At 45.9% G+C, this 16,226-nt stretch overlaps 1 protein-coding gene across 7 annotated transcripts in view; it reads left to right on the top strand.

Moving 5' to 3' along the window:
* Positions 1 to 16,226, top strand: part of MICU3 (mitochondrial calcium uptake 3) — a 599,595-nt gene that overhangs the window by 168,897 nt on the left and 414,472 nt on the right. For 6 of the 7 annotated variants that reach the window (XM_078678142.1, XM_078678145.1, XM_078678141.1 and 3 more), the window contains exon 4: positions 8,422 to 8,500. The exons of the other annotated variant lie outside the window; for it this stretch is intronic. In XM_078678142.1, coding sequence (XP_078534268.1) covers positions 8,422 to 8,500 — 79 coding nt within the window. The remainder of the gene's footprint in view (positions 1 to 8,421; positions 8,501 to 16,226) is intronic. 7 annotated transcript variants of the gene reach the window in all.

The following is a 16,226-nucleotide window of genomic DNA, read 5'->3' as shown; positions in this document are numbered from 1 at the left end:
TTACAAATAAAGTCTGAGCCCCTCAAACTGTTAACCAGACACAGAGGCGTGCTGGGTAATGCCTGAACTAATCTTTGTTAAAAAGGCATTGGGATGCTGCCTGTGTGCACACTGCTGCCTACATTGATCTTTATAGGTTTATCTATTTTCCTGCTCTTTTTGTACCTGCCTTAGTTGTTGGACTGCACATTTGCCTAGATAGCTATCCAGAATTAGAGGCCTTTGTTGTCTATTGTGATCAGCGTATTCGTGGGTTTGTACCCTCTGTGACTTTTACAACATTCTGAGGACTGTGTACTTCCTGAAGTCCACAGTTGCTTAGATGAACTCTGGAATGCGTTTCCCTTCTTTTGTAAGTAATGAAAAAAACTGTATTTAGACCGTAATCGTGGCTTCTTTGTTCAGTACAATCAATGATGTTCACAAATCTTAACCATCACCAAAACATACAAATAAATGTCAGGTGGGCACATTTCGATCATACATATTAATACTGTAACTATTTGTTCATGATCATTTACTGTGTGCAAACAGGTCATTGGACCACAAGTCTCTAATTACGTTGTGCTGTTTCAATGTTCCTACATTGCACATTGGGATGGTTTAGTGTTCCTACATTTCATCTGTGTTCTTGCATGTGTTCTGAGCTTTGGAAACGTTGATATTCACAAATTTTGTACAGAGCTTTTATGCAGAAATTTCTTTGCTATATTGGTGTAGCCTGTGTTTCATATGAGTTAATGCTGATTTCGTCAAGACATTATTGTTCTTATTGATGATTCCTGGTTTCATTGCATGAATGCTGTTAACTGGTATTGTGTTTTTCATTGTTTTATGTCATTCCACTATTGTAATCAGTGTTTATACAGTACATTTTATGAGATAGTATTTGAAGTGTTGTCCACAAACTTAGCTGGTGATTCATACTTTATGGAAACTGTGATAATTGCTTGTCCTAGGACTCTCCCCACACTTCCCCCATGAGGTGAGCCTTTACTTTTTGCCCATGTTTATCTAAAGAACAAACAGGCTTAGTTGAGTCCCACTTTCTCTGTAGACTTATTTTACATCCTGGTTGCTAGGGCCCTAAACTTCTCGCTTTACAAGAGCGCAGGTATCCCTGCCTAACAAAGAGCACATATAGAGACTATTGGACAGCAACATAGTAACTGGCTAGCCATTGAATCACAAGACTGACCTGTATTTTTGGAGAAAGGTGAAATCAACATTGCTTTAAGAGGAGGTGAATGAAAAATGTCCTAGTAATTATGACAGAAAGTTTCAATTCTATTAAGGACGCGGAGGTGAGGAATATGCTCAACTTTCTTTATTAACTAAACTCCAGCAGCTTCAATTAATATGCAAAAAACTTCAAGTTCCATGATCCTTCAGTCCAGGGATATCCGTAGTTTACCAATCAGCTGCTCCCATGGGGATACGAGAGCGTGCTTCTGCCAACACCATTCCTCTTTCTTGACTGCGACCTTGTAAGTTAGAGAGGCCTGTTACTTCGTTTTGGAACCATCAGAGCCTAGGAGAAACAAAACATAACACCAATGACTCTATTCTCCGCAAGTAGCGTTAACCAACTATGCAAGGCAAGGCATCACAGTCAGTAAGCGAAGTATCAAGTAACCTATGTGTGAGAAAAGGACTCAGTCAGACAACCAATTCGGAGATTTCTAGTTATACCTTACGATGGAAAGCGAAGAGACCGGACGAGATTCCCTGCTCTTGTTCTGCGGGAGGGATTAGGTCTCAAGGAGCCTTCGGTGGGAATAAACCTCACCTCCGCGTCCTTAATAGAATTGAAACTTTTCTTCATAAGTACGAGGAAATTTTTCATTCTATGTCAGGACGGGAGGCGAGGATTATGCTTGTTCCAAGCTTGTCAGCCACCAATGACGCTATATACACGACTGGTTTAAAATCGAATCTTTTAAACAGCAGACCAGTTTGCAGCGTTCAGGATGTCTTCCAATCTGGCGCCAAGTGAAAAGGCCTTCGAAGCCATTGCATCCTTCACTGAGTGCGCGCCAAACTGCGAGATGTTTATCCCCGCTTCCTGCATCACCCATCTAACCCAACGGGCTATGGTAGGTGGTGACACCACTTTGAAAGGCTTCTTTAAGGAAATCAAAAACTGTTGCTCCCCCGGAGGGCGAGTCTCCTCAGTCATGGCTTCATATTCCTTTGGACAGCGAACCACGCACACTTTCAGGCAGGTATTAAACGCCGGGTAAGACACCAGTCTCGAATCTGACTTCGTCCGTCATGCAATATGGAAATGGTAAAAATTCGACCTGTAATGTCCAGAACTCTATCATCGGACACTCTGCGGCAGGATACTAAGCACAAAAGCATAGCCAGTTTTGCCGTAAGCTCCTTATGTGAAAAGTACGGATTGGGCTGCCAAGACAGGAAAAGGTGCAACACCTTAATAACATCCCACAGGGAGGAATATCTGGGTTCTAGTGGAAATGAAAGGCGTATCCCCCGCAACAATTTGCAAACCAGAGGGTGCTCCCCCACCGGGGCCCCCAAAATCGGGAGGTGACCGGCTGAGATTGCTGAAGGAATTTATCGTTCTATATGCTAATCCTTGTGCTGCCAGGGAGACCAAAAAGTTCATAATAGCTACTTCGCACCCCATGGGATCCTGATACTTTCGAAGACACCAACAAACCCATCTGGTCCATGCTAATTTAGAGCGTTTGTTGGTGCCATTGGCCCAAGCTGCTCCCAGTAGCTTTTGAGCGTCCGTCGATAGGCCTGCGACTCTCCAGCGATGCCCGAATTCCTCCAAGCTACCAAGGGCATCCGTCCTTGCTGAATGAGGGAGTGAGCGTCCCCCTGTGGATCGCTCAGGAGAAAAGGATCGCGGGGTAGGATTGGAGAATCCCAAGAAATTTCCAGAATAACTGGAAACTACACTTGAGACCTCTAATACGGGGTGATGAAAACCACCCTCGCCAGTTGTCGACAAACCTGCGACATGAGCTGCATGATCATGGCGAACGGGGGAACGGTGTACCCCATCTTGTTGGACCAATCCTGGAGGAAAGCGTATGTTGCTGTCGCCAGAGAGTCCGGCTTCCAGTTGAAAAAACTGTACGAGTTGGTGGTCCAACCTAGACGCAACAGGTCCACTGAAAACGGGCCCCACAGGTTGTGGAGCTTCTGAAACAGTGGCTGGCGGAGCTGCCAAAGGCTCATGTCCTCCCAGCTCCTGGAGCACCAATCTGCTATGACGCTGGAGGCTCCCGTAAGATATTTCACCGTTACTGAGATGTTGTGGGCTAGAGAGAACGTCCAAACATCCTTGGTTATATCCGTCAAGGCTTTGGACTTTGTCTCTCCTAGGAGGTTTATATATTGCACTGCTAAGACATTGTCCATCTTGAGGAGTACCGTATAAGAGACCTTTTCCTTCGTCCAACATCGGATCGTGAATGAGCCCACCATTAGTTCCGGTCTAGGAAAGACATGGCTTGGCAGTTCGGGCTGGACTGTTTCCATGTGGCACAGGGTCAAGGCTGATTTGCATATGGCCATGTCTGAACTGGGGTGGTGTGGAGTGCAAAGAAATGATGGATTTAGGCCCAGATCTCTGTACTGGGGTGAATGTATGACATTGTTCTGCATTCTGTCCATCAACTGTTGTTTTCACCATTAGTTCCAGGCAGTTGATGTTTAGCTGCTGTTAGTCTGCTGACCACTTTCCTCCGGTAAAGGAGTCCCCGCACCGAGCTCCCTAACCGGATTTGCTGGCATCGGACTCTATGACAAAGTCCGGTTCGCAACCGAAAATGGCTCTTTCGTTCCAGGCATCCATGTTGTCCAGCCACCACTGCATTTCCATGCGCACTTCCTCCGTCAGGGGAACCTGATCGGTGTATTGAAGTCCCCTGCAGAGATGGGAGGCTTTCAGGCATTTTAGGGCCCTGTAATGGAGTGGGTTCTGGAATATCGCCTGGATCGAGGAGGCTAGGAGACCCACCAGTCGGGCAATCTGACGCAAGGAGGTTGAAGAACGGGCTAAGACTCGTCTCAATTCCATACGGATCTTGGTTTTTTTATGGGCCGGGAGGTTCAAAGTTCGAGAAACTGAGTCCACCACAAAACCCAAGAAGGTAATTTGTTTGGAGGGCACTAGCACTGACTTCTTGGCATTGAGTATAAACACCAAGCTTTGAAGAAGGTCTACTGCAACTTGAACCTGCTGGGTGAGGCAGTGGGGACATTGATCCAGCAGGAGAATGTCGTCCAGATATATGATAAGGCGGAAACCCTTCGCCCTCAATGTTTCCACTACCGGCTTGAGGAGTTTTGTGAAACACCAGGCCACTGAGTACAGCCCGAAAGGGAGTGAGACGAACTCGTACACCTGGTCTCTCAACACAAACTGTAGGAAACAGTGATGTGGCGGAAAAATGGGAACCACTAAGTACGCATCCTTTAAGTCCAGTCTGGCCATCCAATCGTCTGGTTGGAGGAGGTCCCCGAGAAGGTGAATGCCTTCCAATTCGAAGTGGCATTAGATGAGCCGTTGATTTAACTTTTTTAGATTTATTACTGGACGTTCCCCCATCTGTCTTGTCCACCAGGAAGATATTGCTTAGAAATCCCCTGGGGTGAAAGTGAGAGGGTGTCACCGCTCCCTTTTGCAACAGATTTTCTACCTCTTGGTCTATGAGGTGTGCTTGATCCTGTGCAAAAACCAGCAGGGGAGGGTGAGTATCCTGTACTGAGGAACAGTAAAACTTTGTGGAAACCCTCTACGGTCTGAAGTACCCAAGCATCTGAATTAATTAACCTCCAGTTGTGAGCGAAAAAACCCACCAGACTGCCACCCACCAAATGGTTTTGAGAATGGGAAAGGCTCACCGGAGTTAGGAACGGATTGGCCCCTGGATGCTACTCTGCCACTGCAGCTTCTGGATCCTCTGCAGGATTCGAAAAACTCTTGGCGGCCTTGTTCCTGAGTCTTCTTGCCCCCGTGCCTCTTTGAGGGCCTTGCGTGTAGAAACGGCCGGTCTGTCGCCCTTTTCCGTGACCGGCCCCAACAAAGACTCCGGGGTGAAAGATCTTCTTAATACTGGACTGAGCTTTGCCCAAAGAAGTGAACGTTGTGGCAAACTTTGTGAGCTCCTTTATATTTGGCTCGCCAAAAAAGGCCGCCTAGTGCTATGGTGCCTGCTTCGGAAGAGAACAGGTCTCCCAACTTGGGATCGACCTTCAAGAGGAAGGAGCGCCTCCTTTCGGTAGAAAGGGCGCAATTGGCGTTGCCAAGAAAGATTACCGCTCGCTGGGCCCAATTTGACACCCTTTCTGGGGAGAAAGGAGTACCCGCTAGCTTAGCTTCTTCTGCCAATTCTAATACTTTAGTGGGGGACCTGCGATATCCAGGAGCTTACCCTGGCACGATTTCCAGGATTGGTTGATCCCTTTCTTCGGATTCCGAATATATTTTTGGAGAAAAGTTGCCATCTTTGTGTCAATTTCTTGAGTTGGCGCCACTTTGCACGGTAGGGCTCGTCATGGGCACTCCACCGTAAGGCAAGCCCGCACCTCCTTATCTAAGGGCTTCCTCAAGCGTCCGGCTACGAACGCCGCCACCTTAGGCGAGGGAGTCAACTCAGATGAGCGGGGTGGACCAGGTCTTCAGGGACCAACATGTCTGACTCACTTTCCTTAGGAACGTCCCTAGATGGGGTCTCCGCCGGACGCCACGGTCTAGAGGGGCCTGCTTTATCTGCCGACTCTTCTGCAGATTCCTCCTCATCATCATCTATGAAAGAGGGCCTTGAAATCTCAAGGGGAACGTTCTGGGAATCCCCATCTGGTCTGGCCAGAAATACCTTCTTAAGACGCTCAAACGCGCTGAGGTCCATGTCAGACCGATTCTTCCTCTTCAGGCGGTTTTGAGTTTGGATAGCGTAGGCGTACTGCATAATATGACGTTCAACTAGCCCCATGGCAGCTGAGACTACCTGGTGAATGGAGGCATCCACCGTGTCGCAAAATTAATCATCCAGAGGTAGTACCTGGATAGACTCCCCTTCAGTGTACTCCTCCATGATTGGCACTGTTGGGATTATATCCAGCAAATAATCAGAGCCCCAAGCGTTCTAGGTGCAAGTGAAAACCACTCTCTGTGGGGAAAAAGCCAGCGTGCGCCAAGGCACTAAACGTTTTTGTTGCACCAAATTGTGCTAGCAATGGTCCTATATGGCCTGAAGGGGCAACTCACCCTGCACTAAAAATGGGTTTTACAATGACTCGGGGCCCGCCCCTGGAAGAGTGCTCCCTGCTGCAAAAAAGAAAAGGGGATCGCCTTGCAGCGTTGATTATAGACCTGCGATCTGCAAGAATAAGGGCGCTGGCAGTAAGGACCTGTTTAACAGGCGTCAGGGCTTCAACGAGTATGAGGTGACGCGGAGGCGAAGAGGGCCGTTGAGTGGGTCTCGCTGGTTCCGCGGCTCAGATCGCGACGAGAACCAACGAGACTAAACGCGCACCCAGCTGGTTTAGGCGAGCACCTCGCAAAACAACTCAGATGAGGGCCGCGAGTTGAGCAAAGAGCACACGCGGCCCGAAACAATTAAACCGCTGCAAAGGCTAAAAAATAAGATTAAACATGGCACAATACGTAGGAAGCATACAAGAGGACGGCATCAACACCAACAAGGAAAACAATTAGCGTGGTCGCGCATAACAGCATTAAGAAATTAATAAGCGCGCCTGCCCATACTGTGAAATAACGTTACACAATGAGAAAACTGTAAGCAAGACCAATTAAAACTGTAATTATCCCGTGTCCTGACGAGCGAGTGAAAAAGCACTGAACTCTGCCAGACAGCAGGAAAAGAAAGAGGAATGGTGCTGGCAGCAGCACGCTCTCGTATCTCCGTGGGAGCAGATAATTGGTGGACTTCTGGTGTCCCTGCACTGAAGGATCATGGGACTTGAAGTTTTTTGCATATAAGTTGAAGCTGCTGGAGTGTAGCTAATAAATAAAGTTGAGCATAATCCTCGCTTCCGGTCCTGACATAAAAAAATGTAGGTGTTTAACAAATGTTCTGTAGGTGGGTTTTGTTTTGCTATCGAATGGGAGATAATTCCAAACTGTTCTTGCAGCCACAAATAGGTGTGCTTCAGAAACTAGATACTTCGAGAAGCTGACTGTGAGGACTTCTGACATGGTGTTGGCCACCTCCCATGGATACGTGTGTGGGTTTGTTCAAATGTGTGACTTTACAGGTGAAGCAGCATCATTTCATTTTCATTTGTCCTGTTAGATGCAGCCAATGCAGATCCCGTGATATTAGATTGGGTCGTTAACAATTTTTATTTTTATTAAATATTACTCACACCTCTGCGTTTGGGAACAAAAAAGGCCTATAAATAGTGCATACTCATTCTGAAAGCAACCAGTTGGAACCTGTGTTCAGATACTACTGCGTCCTGTGCGGACACTAAGGTGTGACGCAGAACAGACATAGGCAAAACTCTCCACCGGGGCTGTTTTCTAATCACCACTACCAGGACAGGAACTGCTGCTGGGGAAGCTTTGTCCTCTTTCGTAGACAGCAGGGCTTTAAGTGGGCCGGATCCTGCCGGTGCTCAGCAAAAAAAAAGCAGGTGCTGATATGGGTCTCGATCAGGCTCTCCATTTTTGGCCTTACCCTCAGGGTGAAAAAAATCCTAACTCTGCAGCAGTGCCACCCTTTACTGTCTGATGTAACTTCAAAGAGATTCGTATTAGTTCTTTCACAGTCTAATCATTTCAGAACGGAAGCATTTTCAAAATTATATCCAACGAAGCCATGCTTTTTTATCTTATGCAGCTAACAACCATTGACAAATCCAATAGTCCTGGCTTGTTCTAGGTGCAATGTTACTTGTTGTATTATATGTCTGAATGCAATGACAGAAGCAGCAAAATGGGGGTGGCACACTATGCTAAGCACAGATTTTTAGCTTGGGTGTTTTTTAGTCACGCCCTCAATGATATTGACCACGGCCCTTTTGAGAGGCCACCCCCTCCCCCCAGTTTTTTCATCCCATTTAAAGCCCTAGGATACAGCATTTTTTTCGGAAATCGAGACGACCGCAGCTCAACAATGAACATCAATTGAATGCTACCTGCGCTGCATGTATGTTTGGGTATCTTGTCTTCACTCTACTCGCTAATTCTAGATCCTACTTGTAAACAAGCAAGAGGCAGCCATCTTTCAGCCATCACACTGTATCTAGGGAATACAGATATCGGGAGTCCAAGGTCTATCTACAGGCTGACTGGCACATAAGCTTGTAAAAACACTGTAATTTTTTTCTAGTAATAAACATATTTTTCTGACCTTTCTTTTCTAGATCCTAGCTTTGTACTTTTTGATTATATTTTTTACCTTCTTCTAGGAATTAACTCAAATGCTCCTGGATACACCGCCTGTTTGGAAAGGATCATCTAAACTTTTCCGTAATCTCAGGGACAAAGGTATGTGAAGTACCGTACTGTACTCCGACTGCTGGTAATTAGTTAAAAATGTATTTTGTATTTATAACTTGTGAGAACCGTCCAATAACTTCAGAATCCTAAGCCTTCATATTTGAATTCTAAATGGGGGTATGCAAAAAAAATTTAGGCATAAAATCAAAGTCCCCCCACACACAGTTCTCCCAGTCTACCTTACGCTCCTGGTCTAAAAAGGACTTAAGTGTCCAATTCACAGCTCAATTTGTGCATGCAAGTCTACTTAAACGCAAAAATAAAAATGTGGCCCTCGCTTTATAAAACATTTACGCTTGAACTGGAACACACATGAAGCTGTAATATTGCGAATGAGTTAATCCCGCTCCAGTGATAAGGTGGTTCAGGGTTGAGAAATTAGAAACATTTAGGTGTACATAGAAAAGCTTGAAACTTTGTTGGTGTACAGAAACTTTTCTCTGACCCATTACCACCATGGAATTGATGGAGATTTAATTCTTTCACAAGAGTCAGACTAAATCCTTTCCCATGAAGGAATGGGGACACCTCTCCTCACAATAAGTTAGGATTTAATATAAGCAGTGCTTAATTTGTAAAAAAAAAAGAAGTGCAGGTGCTGAAAATCTTGCCAAGGAGGCCACCGCTCACGTCTTCCTCCGGTGAGCCCCACTCTCAACACTCTCACTGCCTTAGTCTCTATCTTCTAACCTGGATCTGTTGTCTATCCCCAAAGTCTTTGCTCTAAGAGTCTATCCTCTCACCTCTCTAATTGTTTTCTATCATCTTTGTCACACCCTATCTTTCTGATTTGCCCTCTATTCATTTTAGTCCTTCCCTTTTTTCTCTTCACTTTTATCCATGCTCTGCTCTCTCTCCCCTCGATCTTGGCTCTTTACTTTCACTCTCTAGCAATGATTAGCTGCGTCTCCATTTTATCATTTTTCTACTTTTTTCCTCTGTCCTGTCCTCCACATCCATTCATTCTATCTTCTCTCTTCTTAATGCTCTCTTCTTCACATCATGGCTGCTTTCTCTTTGTATCTGATTTGCTCTCCTCCTTTTTTCTACTTGGCTCCATTTTATCTCTCTTCTTTCTTGATGTTTCTTCTCCTCTTTACTCTTGCTGTCTTTCATCTCTAACACTGCTGCTGCCTGTGACACCTGTCGACAGCCTGTACATGTCCCTGCTATTTTGAACTCTGCGTTTTCCTGTTGTCATTCCTAAAGAAGCGGAAGATGACGTTTTACTTTCTCACCTACACTGAGTGCAAAAACAAAATGTACACCAAATGAAAATGCTTTTTTGCATATTTTAATCAGTGTGGTATGACTGGGTTTATTGAAGAACAGGCGGCTGCTTGAGCACAGCAGGTCATGTCACTGCTAGTGCTGCATGTAATTAGTAGATCCAGGTATGGCGACGGCATCAGCATTCACTGCTCAGCTTGCTGTGACCCTGCCTGCTACAGCACAGGCATTGTCCCCAGCAGTAATTCTGCCAATGCCGGTAAGTATGGCTGTGGTGCCTACTGGACTCACTCACGCTCCGCAATTACCAGGCTTGGGTGCAGCGCACAGATTATCCAGTATTGGGGTATCTTTCATAGATTCACATGCCTGAATCATTCCCCGTAGCCGAGGTGGGAGTCCCACGGTAATAATATATACAAACGCAGTGCCTTATAAGAAATTTGTAGTAGGCTGACAAGACTATAGGCCCCAAAAGGCCCAAAACTTAGCAGCCTATCTACCTCATTATATGAAAAGAACTGAAAGTAGTTCCAACCTATCAGCTGTTAGCACCCTCTAAAACCTTCCCAGCAGAGGCAGTTCTTCTCAGATTTTCACCGCACCTCCTGTGGAAGGGAGTCTCCCTGAGTGCCTACTCAGTTTTTCTACTTTTCTCTTCAGGATGTTTCAAAAGGAAAGCCCTTTACAAGGCCTGCAGGACCTGTGATAACAAGAGGGTCCATGTAGATGACCAGCGCAAAGACTGCATCTACTGCCTACATCCCATTCACATTGTGAAGGATTGTAGGATTTGTCGCACCTTCCCTTCCAAAACCATCAGGGACAGGGAAGCGAGGGTTCTTCTATCGCTCAAATCATCTTCTACAGATGGTGAGTACAGAGCTTCTACTTCAAGCAAAAGAGCCAGATCCAGGGAAAGCTCTTCTCCTGAGAGGAAAAAACATCACAAATCCTCTCATAGAGCTTCAGAACCCACAAGGAGGTCATCTTCTCCTCTTGAATCTCCATCTTCTCCGCCTTCAGATCTTCAGCGTCTACTAAAACAGTGAGTAAAGCCCAGGCAAAAACTGTTTCACTGGTGTCTTCTCACACAGTCTCTGTGACTTCTACCACCTCAAGCTCTTCTGCTACGGTGTCTACTGCTGCTATAACTTCACCTATTGTATCAGCCGAGATTTCTTCAAAGAAATCTTCTGGGGCTAAGGACATTTCTTCAATTTCATCCAAATCATCGTCGACGACCTTACCATCGACGACAGTTCCATCGTCGACGAAGTCATCGTCGACGAAAGCCCCGTTGACGTCTAAGTCATCGTCGGTGAAGAGCCCGTCGAAGATCTCGTCAACGAAGAGTACGTCGACGACTGGATCGTCAAAGAAGAGCCCGTGGACGACGGTCCCGTGGAAGACGGTCCCGTGGACGACGGCCCGGTCGACGACGGCCCCGTCGACGAAGAATCCTTCGACGACGGCCCCGTCGACGAGAAGCCCATCAATGATCCAGCCGCCTTCAGCTCAGTTGATTAAGACACCTAAGTCAACAAAGAGTTCTATCATCTCCAAAACTCCACCTGCAAGAGTCTGGCCTACTTTACCTCAAGTGTCTCATGCGTCACCTGTGGCATACACTCATTTTCAGTTGAAAACATATCATAGGCAGGACTACACTAATATTTCTCCGCTGCTGCCATCGCACATTTTGGAAACATATGTAGAAGAGGAGTATTCTGATGAGGATGATGGAGACGAAGAAGGTCCCTTTGGGATTGCACGCCATCCATCAGAATTACAAATAAAGTGTCAGGAAGAGGATGAAGAAGAGGATATTCAGGAGCATTTCTATCAAGAGGATTTGTCTACACCTTTCTATAGACAACAGTATAGGGCCCCATGTTCGGAAGAGACAAGTCATCTCCCTCCTTCTTTGATTCAGGACTTACAGGCCATGTTGGCAGACTATCGCCAGAGGTTCCCGCCTACACCGTCCACTCCAACCGTACCTTCTGTAACGGCGGATGTACCTATGCCTCCACCACCGCAGGTTCCAGTGTTGCCAAGACACACTGTAGACCCCATACCACAAAGGGACCAGGATACTTCCTCTTCGGATGAAGATGGAAGAGAGGAAGGAGAGCTGCCTAATGACAACGCAACTGGAGATCCGTGGGATGATTACATAATCCCCATGCCTTCGCCTCCTTTGCCGCAACCCTCTGATTCTCCACCTGCGGACATTGGCGGCTTTCATAATATCATGCAAAGGGCTGCGACAAGGTTTGAACTTCCAGTTACTGTTGAGCAGTCGGACTGTTTTTTGCACGTCTTTAAAGAAGGGTATAGGAAAATCACCAGGGCTATACCTATCATTGAATTCATTTGGAAGGAAGGTCTTAAGATTATGAAGACGCCAGCTTCTATTCCTGCAGTCCTTCCTCATATTGAAAAGAAGTATAGAGCACCGCCAGAAACTCCATCTTGTTTGGTGGGCCACCCACGCCCGGACTATGAGGTCCAAGAACCCGTCCACTCCAATCTCAACGCCACCAGATAAAGAGGGTAGAAGATTGGATTTAATAGGAAAAAAGTTCTCCATCAATGCGACATCATCCATCAAGGCAGCAAATTCTCTTGCAATTCTTGCCCGCTATGACCGACAGATGTGGTCGGATTTGTCGGAGTTTATAGATTGGATACCAGAAGATCGTCAGCAGGAAGCACGTAAGATAGTGCTTGAAGGACAGAGGGCGGCATCAGAGATAATAGACTGTGCCCTGGACATTGCAAATACTAACGTTCGACAGTTAGCGGGTGCTGCGGTTCTCAGAAGCCAGGGTTGGCTCAGAGCAACCTCCTTCAGACCGGAAGTGCAAACAAAGATCCTTGATATGGCTTACGATGGGTACTCGCTCTTCGGTAAGCACATAGATGACGCCCTACTTACCATTAAGACGGATACCGACACTGCAAAATCACTTGGTACCCTACAATTTAAGAGAGGCTCTTTCAGAGGAGCACGGGGTTGTGGTTTTTCTTCTAGGGGAAATTACCACAATCAGCAAAATAGGCAATACCATTCTCAGTATAAACTGCCGTATTACCAATCTTCATACAGGCAATCTACTTCCAACAATTTCTCTCGTCAGGGCGGAAGACGAAGATCAAATAATCAAGGCCGAGATTCCAACAAACGTCAATGAGCTCTGCCACATTCTCCCCTCCCTGTGGGGGCAAAGATCTCTGCCTTTTCCCAACAATGGCGGAACATAACATCGGATCAGTGGGTCCTCGACCTGGTGGAAAAAGGACACACTCTGGAGTACTTAAAGAAACCACCTACAACCCCGCCCAAGGGCCCCCCTCCCCCTCGTCTTCTCTTACTGTTCAAAGAAGCCTTAAACATGTTTCGCAAGAATGCGGTAGAGAAGGTTCCAATCTCGCAAAAAGGAAAAGGATTCTACTCTCGCTTCTTCCTCATAAAGAAAAAGTCAGGAGAGTGGCGACCGATTCTGGATTTGCGCAGACTCATCAAATTCTTGAAGAAGCAGAGTTTTCGCATGGTGACGTTGGCAGATGTGCTCAATTGCCTCAACGAAGGGGACTTTATGGCTTCTCTGGACTTGGAAGACGCTTACTTCCATATCCGTATACACCCCACACATCGCAAATACCTTCGATTCACGGTGGCTGGCGTCCACTTTCAATTCAGGTGCTCTCGTTCGGACTGAAATCGGCACCAAGAATATTCACAAAATGTCTAGCCCCAGTCTCCCCATACCTCGACGACTGGCTGCTCAAAGGACCATCAAAACAGGTTACAAGACAAGCGGTCAAAAGTTGCCTTCGTCTGTTCTCAAATCTAGGGCTCACTCTCAATGCAAAGAAGTCACAGTTACAACCCCTCCAAGTCTTAACCTTTCTGGGAGCTTCACTGGACACCCAACAGTGCAAGGCGTTCTTGTCTCAGGAACGGCAGAACAGACTTCAAAGACTGGCAAGACTAATCTCAACAAAAAAGTCACTTTCTGTCCGAACATTTGCATCTCTTCTGGGGACGTGCTCTTCAGCGATCAGTTTAGTCCCATTTTCAAGACTCAGGATGAGGCCGCTGCAAGAAGAGTTACACCGACAATGGCAACAAATTGGCGGGTCTTTCGACGATCTCATAAAATTGACATCCACAATGACATGCTCTCCAATGGTGGTCAAAAGGAAGCAACCTGTCACCGGGTCTCGCGTTCCTTGCAACCCTTCCAGAGTTTATCCTGATCACGGACGCGTCTATGGAAGGATGGGGAGGTCATCTCCAGGACCTTAAAATTCAAGGCCGATGGTCTCACCAATATCGGCAAAAACACATCAACAGTCTCAAATTAAGAGCCGTTTTCCTTTCTCTGCAAGCATTCCTTCAGAGAATTGCAAATACCTCAGTGCTGGTGTGAACGGACAATACCACCAGCATGTTTTACATCAACAAGCAAGGGGGGATGAGGTCTCTCTCCCTATCGCAGGGAGCTCAAGAGATTTGGGAGTGGGTTATACAACATGGCATAACCCTCAGAGCGGAGCATGTCAAGGGGGTTCAAAACTCTCTAGCCGACAACCTCAGCAGATCTCTTGCAGGTTGCCACGAATGGGAGCTGGAACAAGAACAGGTGAACAGGATCTTTCGAAGATGGGGCATGCCAACTCTAGATCTGTTTGCGACGCAACAGAACAACAAATGCCTCTATTACGCCAGCAGATTTCCTCAACGGGATCAAGAGGGAATGCCCTGTCCATGCGATGGTCAGGAATCTATGCATACGCTTTTCCCCCGATCCCGTTAATACCGAAGATTCTGCAAAAGATGAAGAGGGAACATTGCACTCTTCTCCTCATTGCTCCTCGCTGGCCGAGGCAGTACTGGTTCCAAGAACTGCTCCTGCTGTCTCAGCCTCCAATTCGTCTCAAACCAACACTCTCAATGTTGACAAGAGAAAGAGGTCAGATTCTACACCCGGATCCACAATCGCTTCACTTGCACGCCTGGCTCCTGACTTCTTAGAGTTTAAGGATCTCAAGATTTCTCAAGACTGTAGAGATATTCTGTCTCAAGCCCATGTGAGTACTATCAGAACATACCGTTTTAAATGTAGACGATTCTGTTGTTTGTGTGAAGCAAATAATATTCATCCGCTCCAGGCTGCACCTGAGGATATCCTTCCTTACTTCCTATCACTAGCCAAAGCAGGTCTTGTATTCTCATCTGTCAAAGTTCATCTTGCTGCTATATCCAGATTCAGAAAAAGTTTGAACAAGCCATCACTATGTTCTTCCTCGCTGATAAAACAATTTCTGAAAAGATTGTTTCGAGCCTTTCCTCCAATTCGACCTCCACCTCCTGAATGGGATCTCAATGTCGTTTTATCTCAATTAATGAGGAGACCTTTTGAACTGATTCACAGAACTGAACTAAAGTTTTTAACCTGGAAAGTGGCTATTTTACTAGCTCTCACTTCAGCCCGGAGAGTTAGTGAAATTCAGGCTTTCGCAATTTCAGAACCTTTCCTTCATTTTTCTAAGGACTACGTCACCTTAAGAACAAATCCAAAATTCATTCCTAAAGTGCCGTCTCAATTTCATTTAAACCAGCCGGTAAAGTTAAAGACTTTTTTCCCGGATCCAGTCACGCCGGCAGAGAAGGCCCTGCACTCTCTTGATGTGAAACGTTGTCTAAAGTTCTATCTTCAGAAAACTAAAGAGTTAGGAAAGTCTAATCAACTATTTATTGCTTATGGTCAAGCCACATTGGAGCAAGCTGTGACGAAAGCAACAATAGCCAGGTGGTTATCTTCGGTAATACAATTCTGTCACGAAAAAGCGAACAAGCCTTTACTCAGAAAGGTTAAAGCGCATTCCACCAGAATCATGTCGGCATCGGCGGCCTTATTTGCTGGGGTCACGATGGAGGACTTTTGCCGAGCTGCTACTTGGAAAAGTGTCCATACATTTACAAAGCATTACTTCTTGCAATCTGCATCACAGGATGATACAGCATTGTGGCAAGCTGTACTGCAGCATCTTCTTCATTAAGGTTAGACCTTTAAATGTCTCTCATATTACATTTATGACATAAGAATATAGCATATCCACTATAATGTTTTACTTGTCAAATGCTGTTTGTAATATGAAGTATTTTCTCTAAATATAATTATTTAATTTCAGAAGGTTTCTGCATTTATGTATATTTACATCTCTAGTGCTCTATAACTTTCCGGATGAGTGGGGGATATGTAGAGTTACGCTTTGTCTCCCACCTTCCGCAAACGACATGTATAGGCTTACTGCTTGCTATTCTGATTCAGGCATGTGAATCTATGAAAGATACCCCAATACTGGATAAGAAAACAAGTTACCTGTAACTACGGTTATCCAGTATTGGTATCTTTCATAGATTCACATGCACCCACCCTCCTCCCTGGCAGAACAGTTCTCTATTAGG

This window comes from Lissotriton helveticus, chromosome 2_2 (genome assembly GCF_964261635.1).
Source record: "Lissotriton helveticus chromosome 2_2, aLisHel1.1, whole genome shotgun sequence".
Taxonomy (NCBI): Eukaryota; Metazoa; Chordata; class Amphibia; order Caudata; family Salamandridae; genus Lissotriton; species Lissotriton helveticus.
This window is presented reverse-complemented; position numbering and strand designations above follow the sequence as displayed.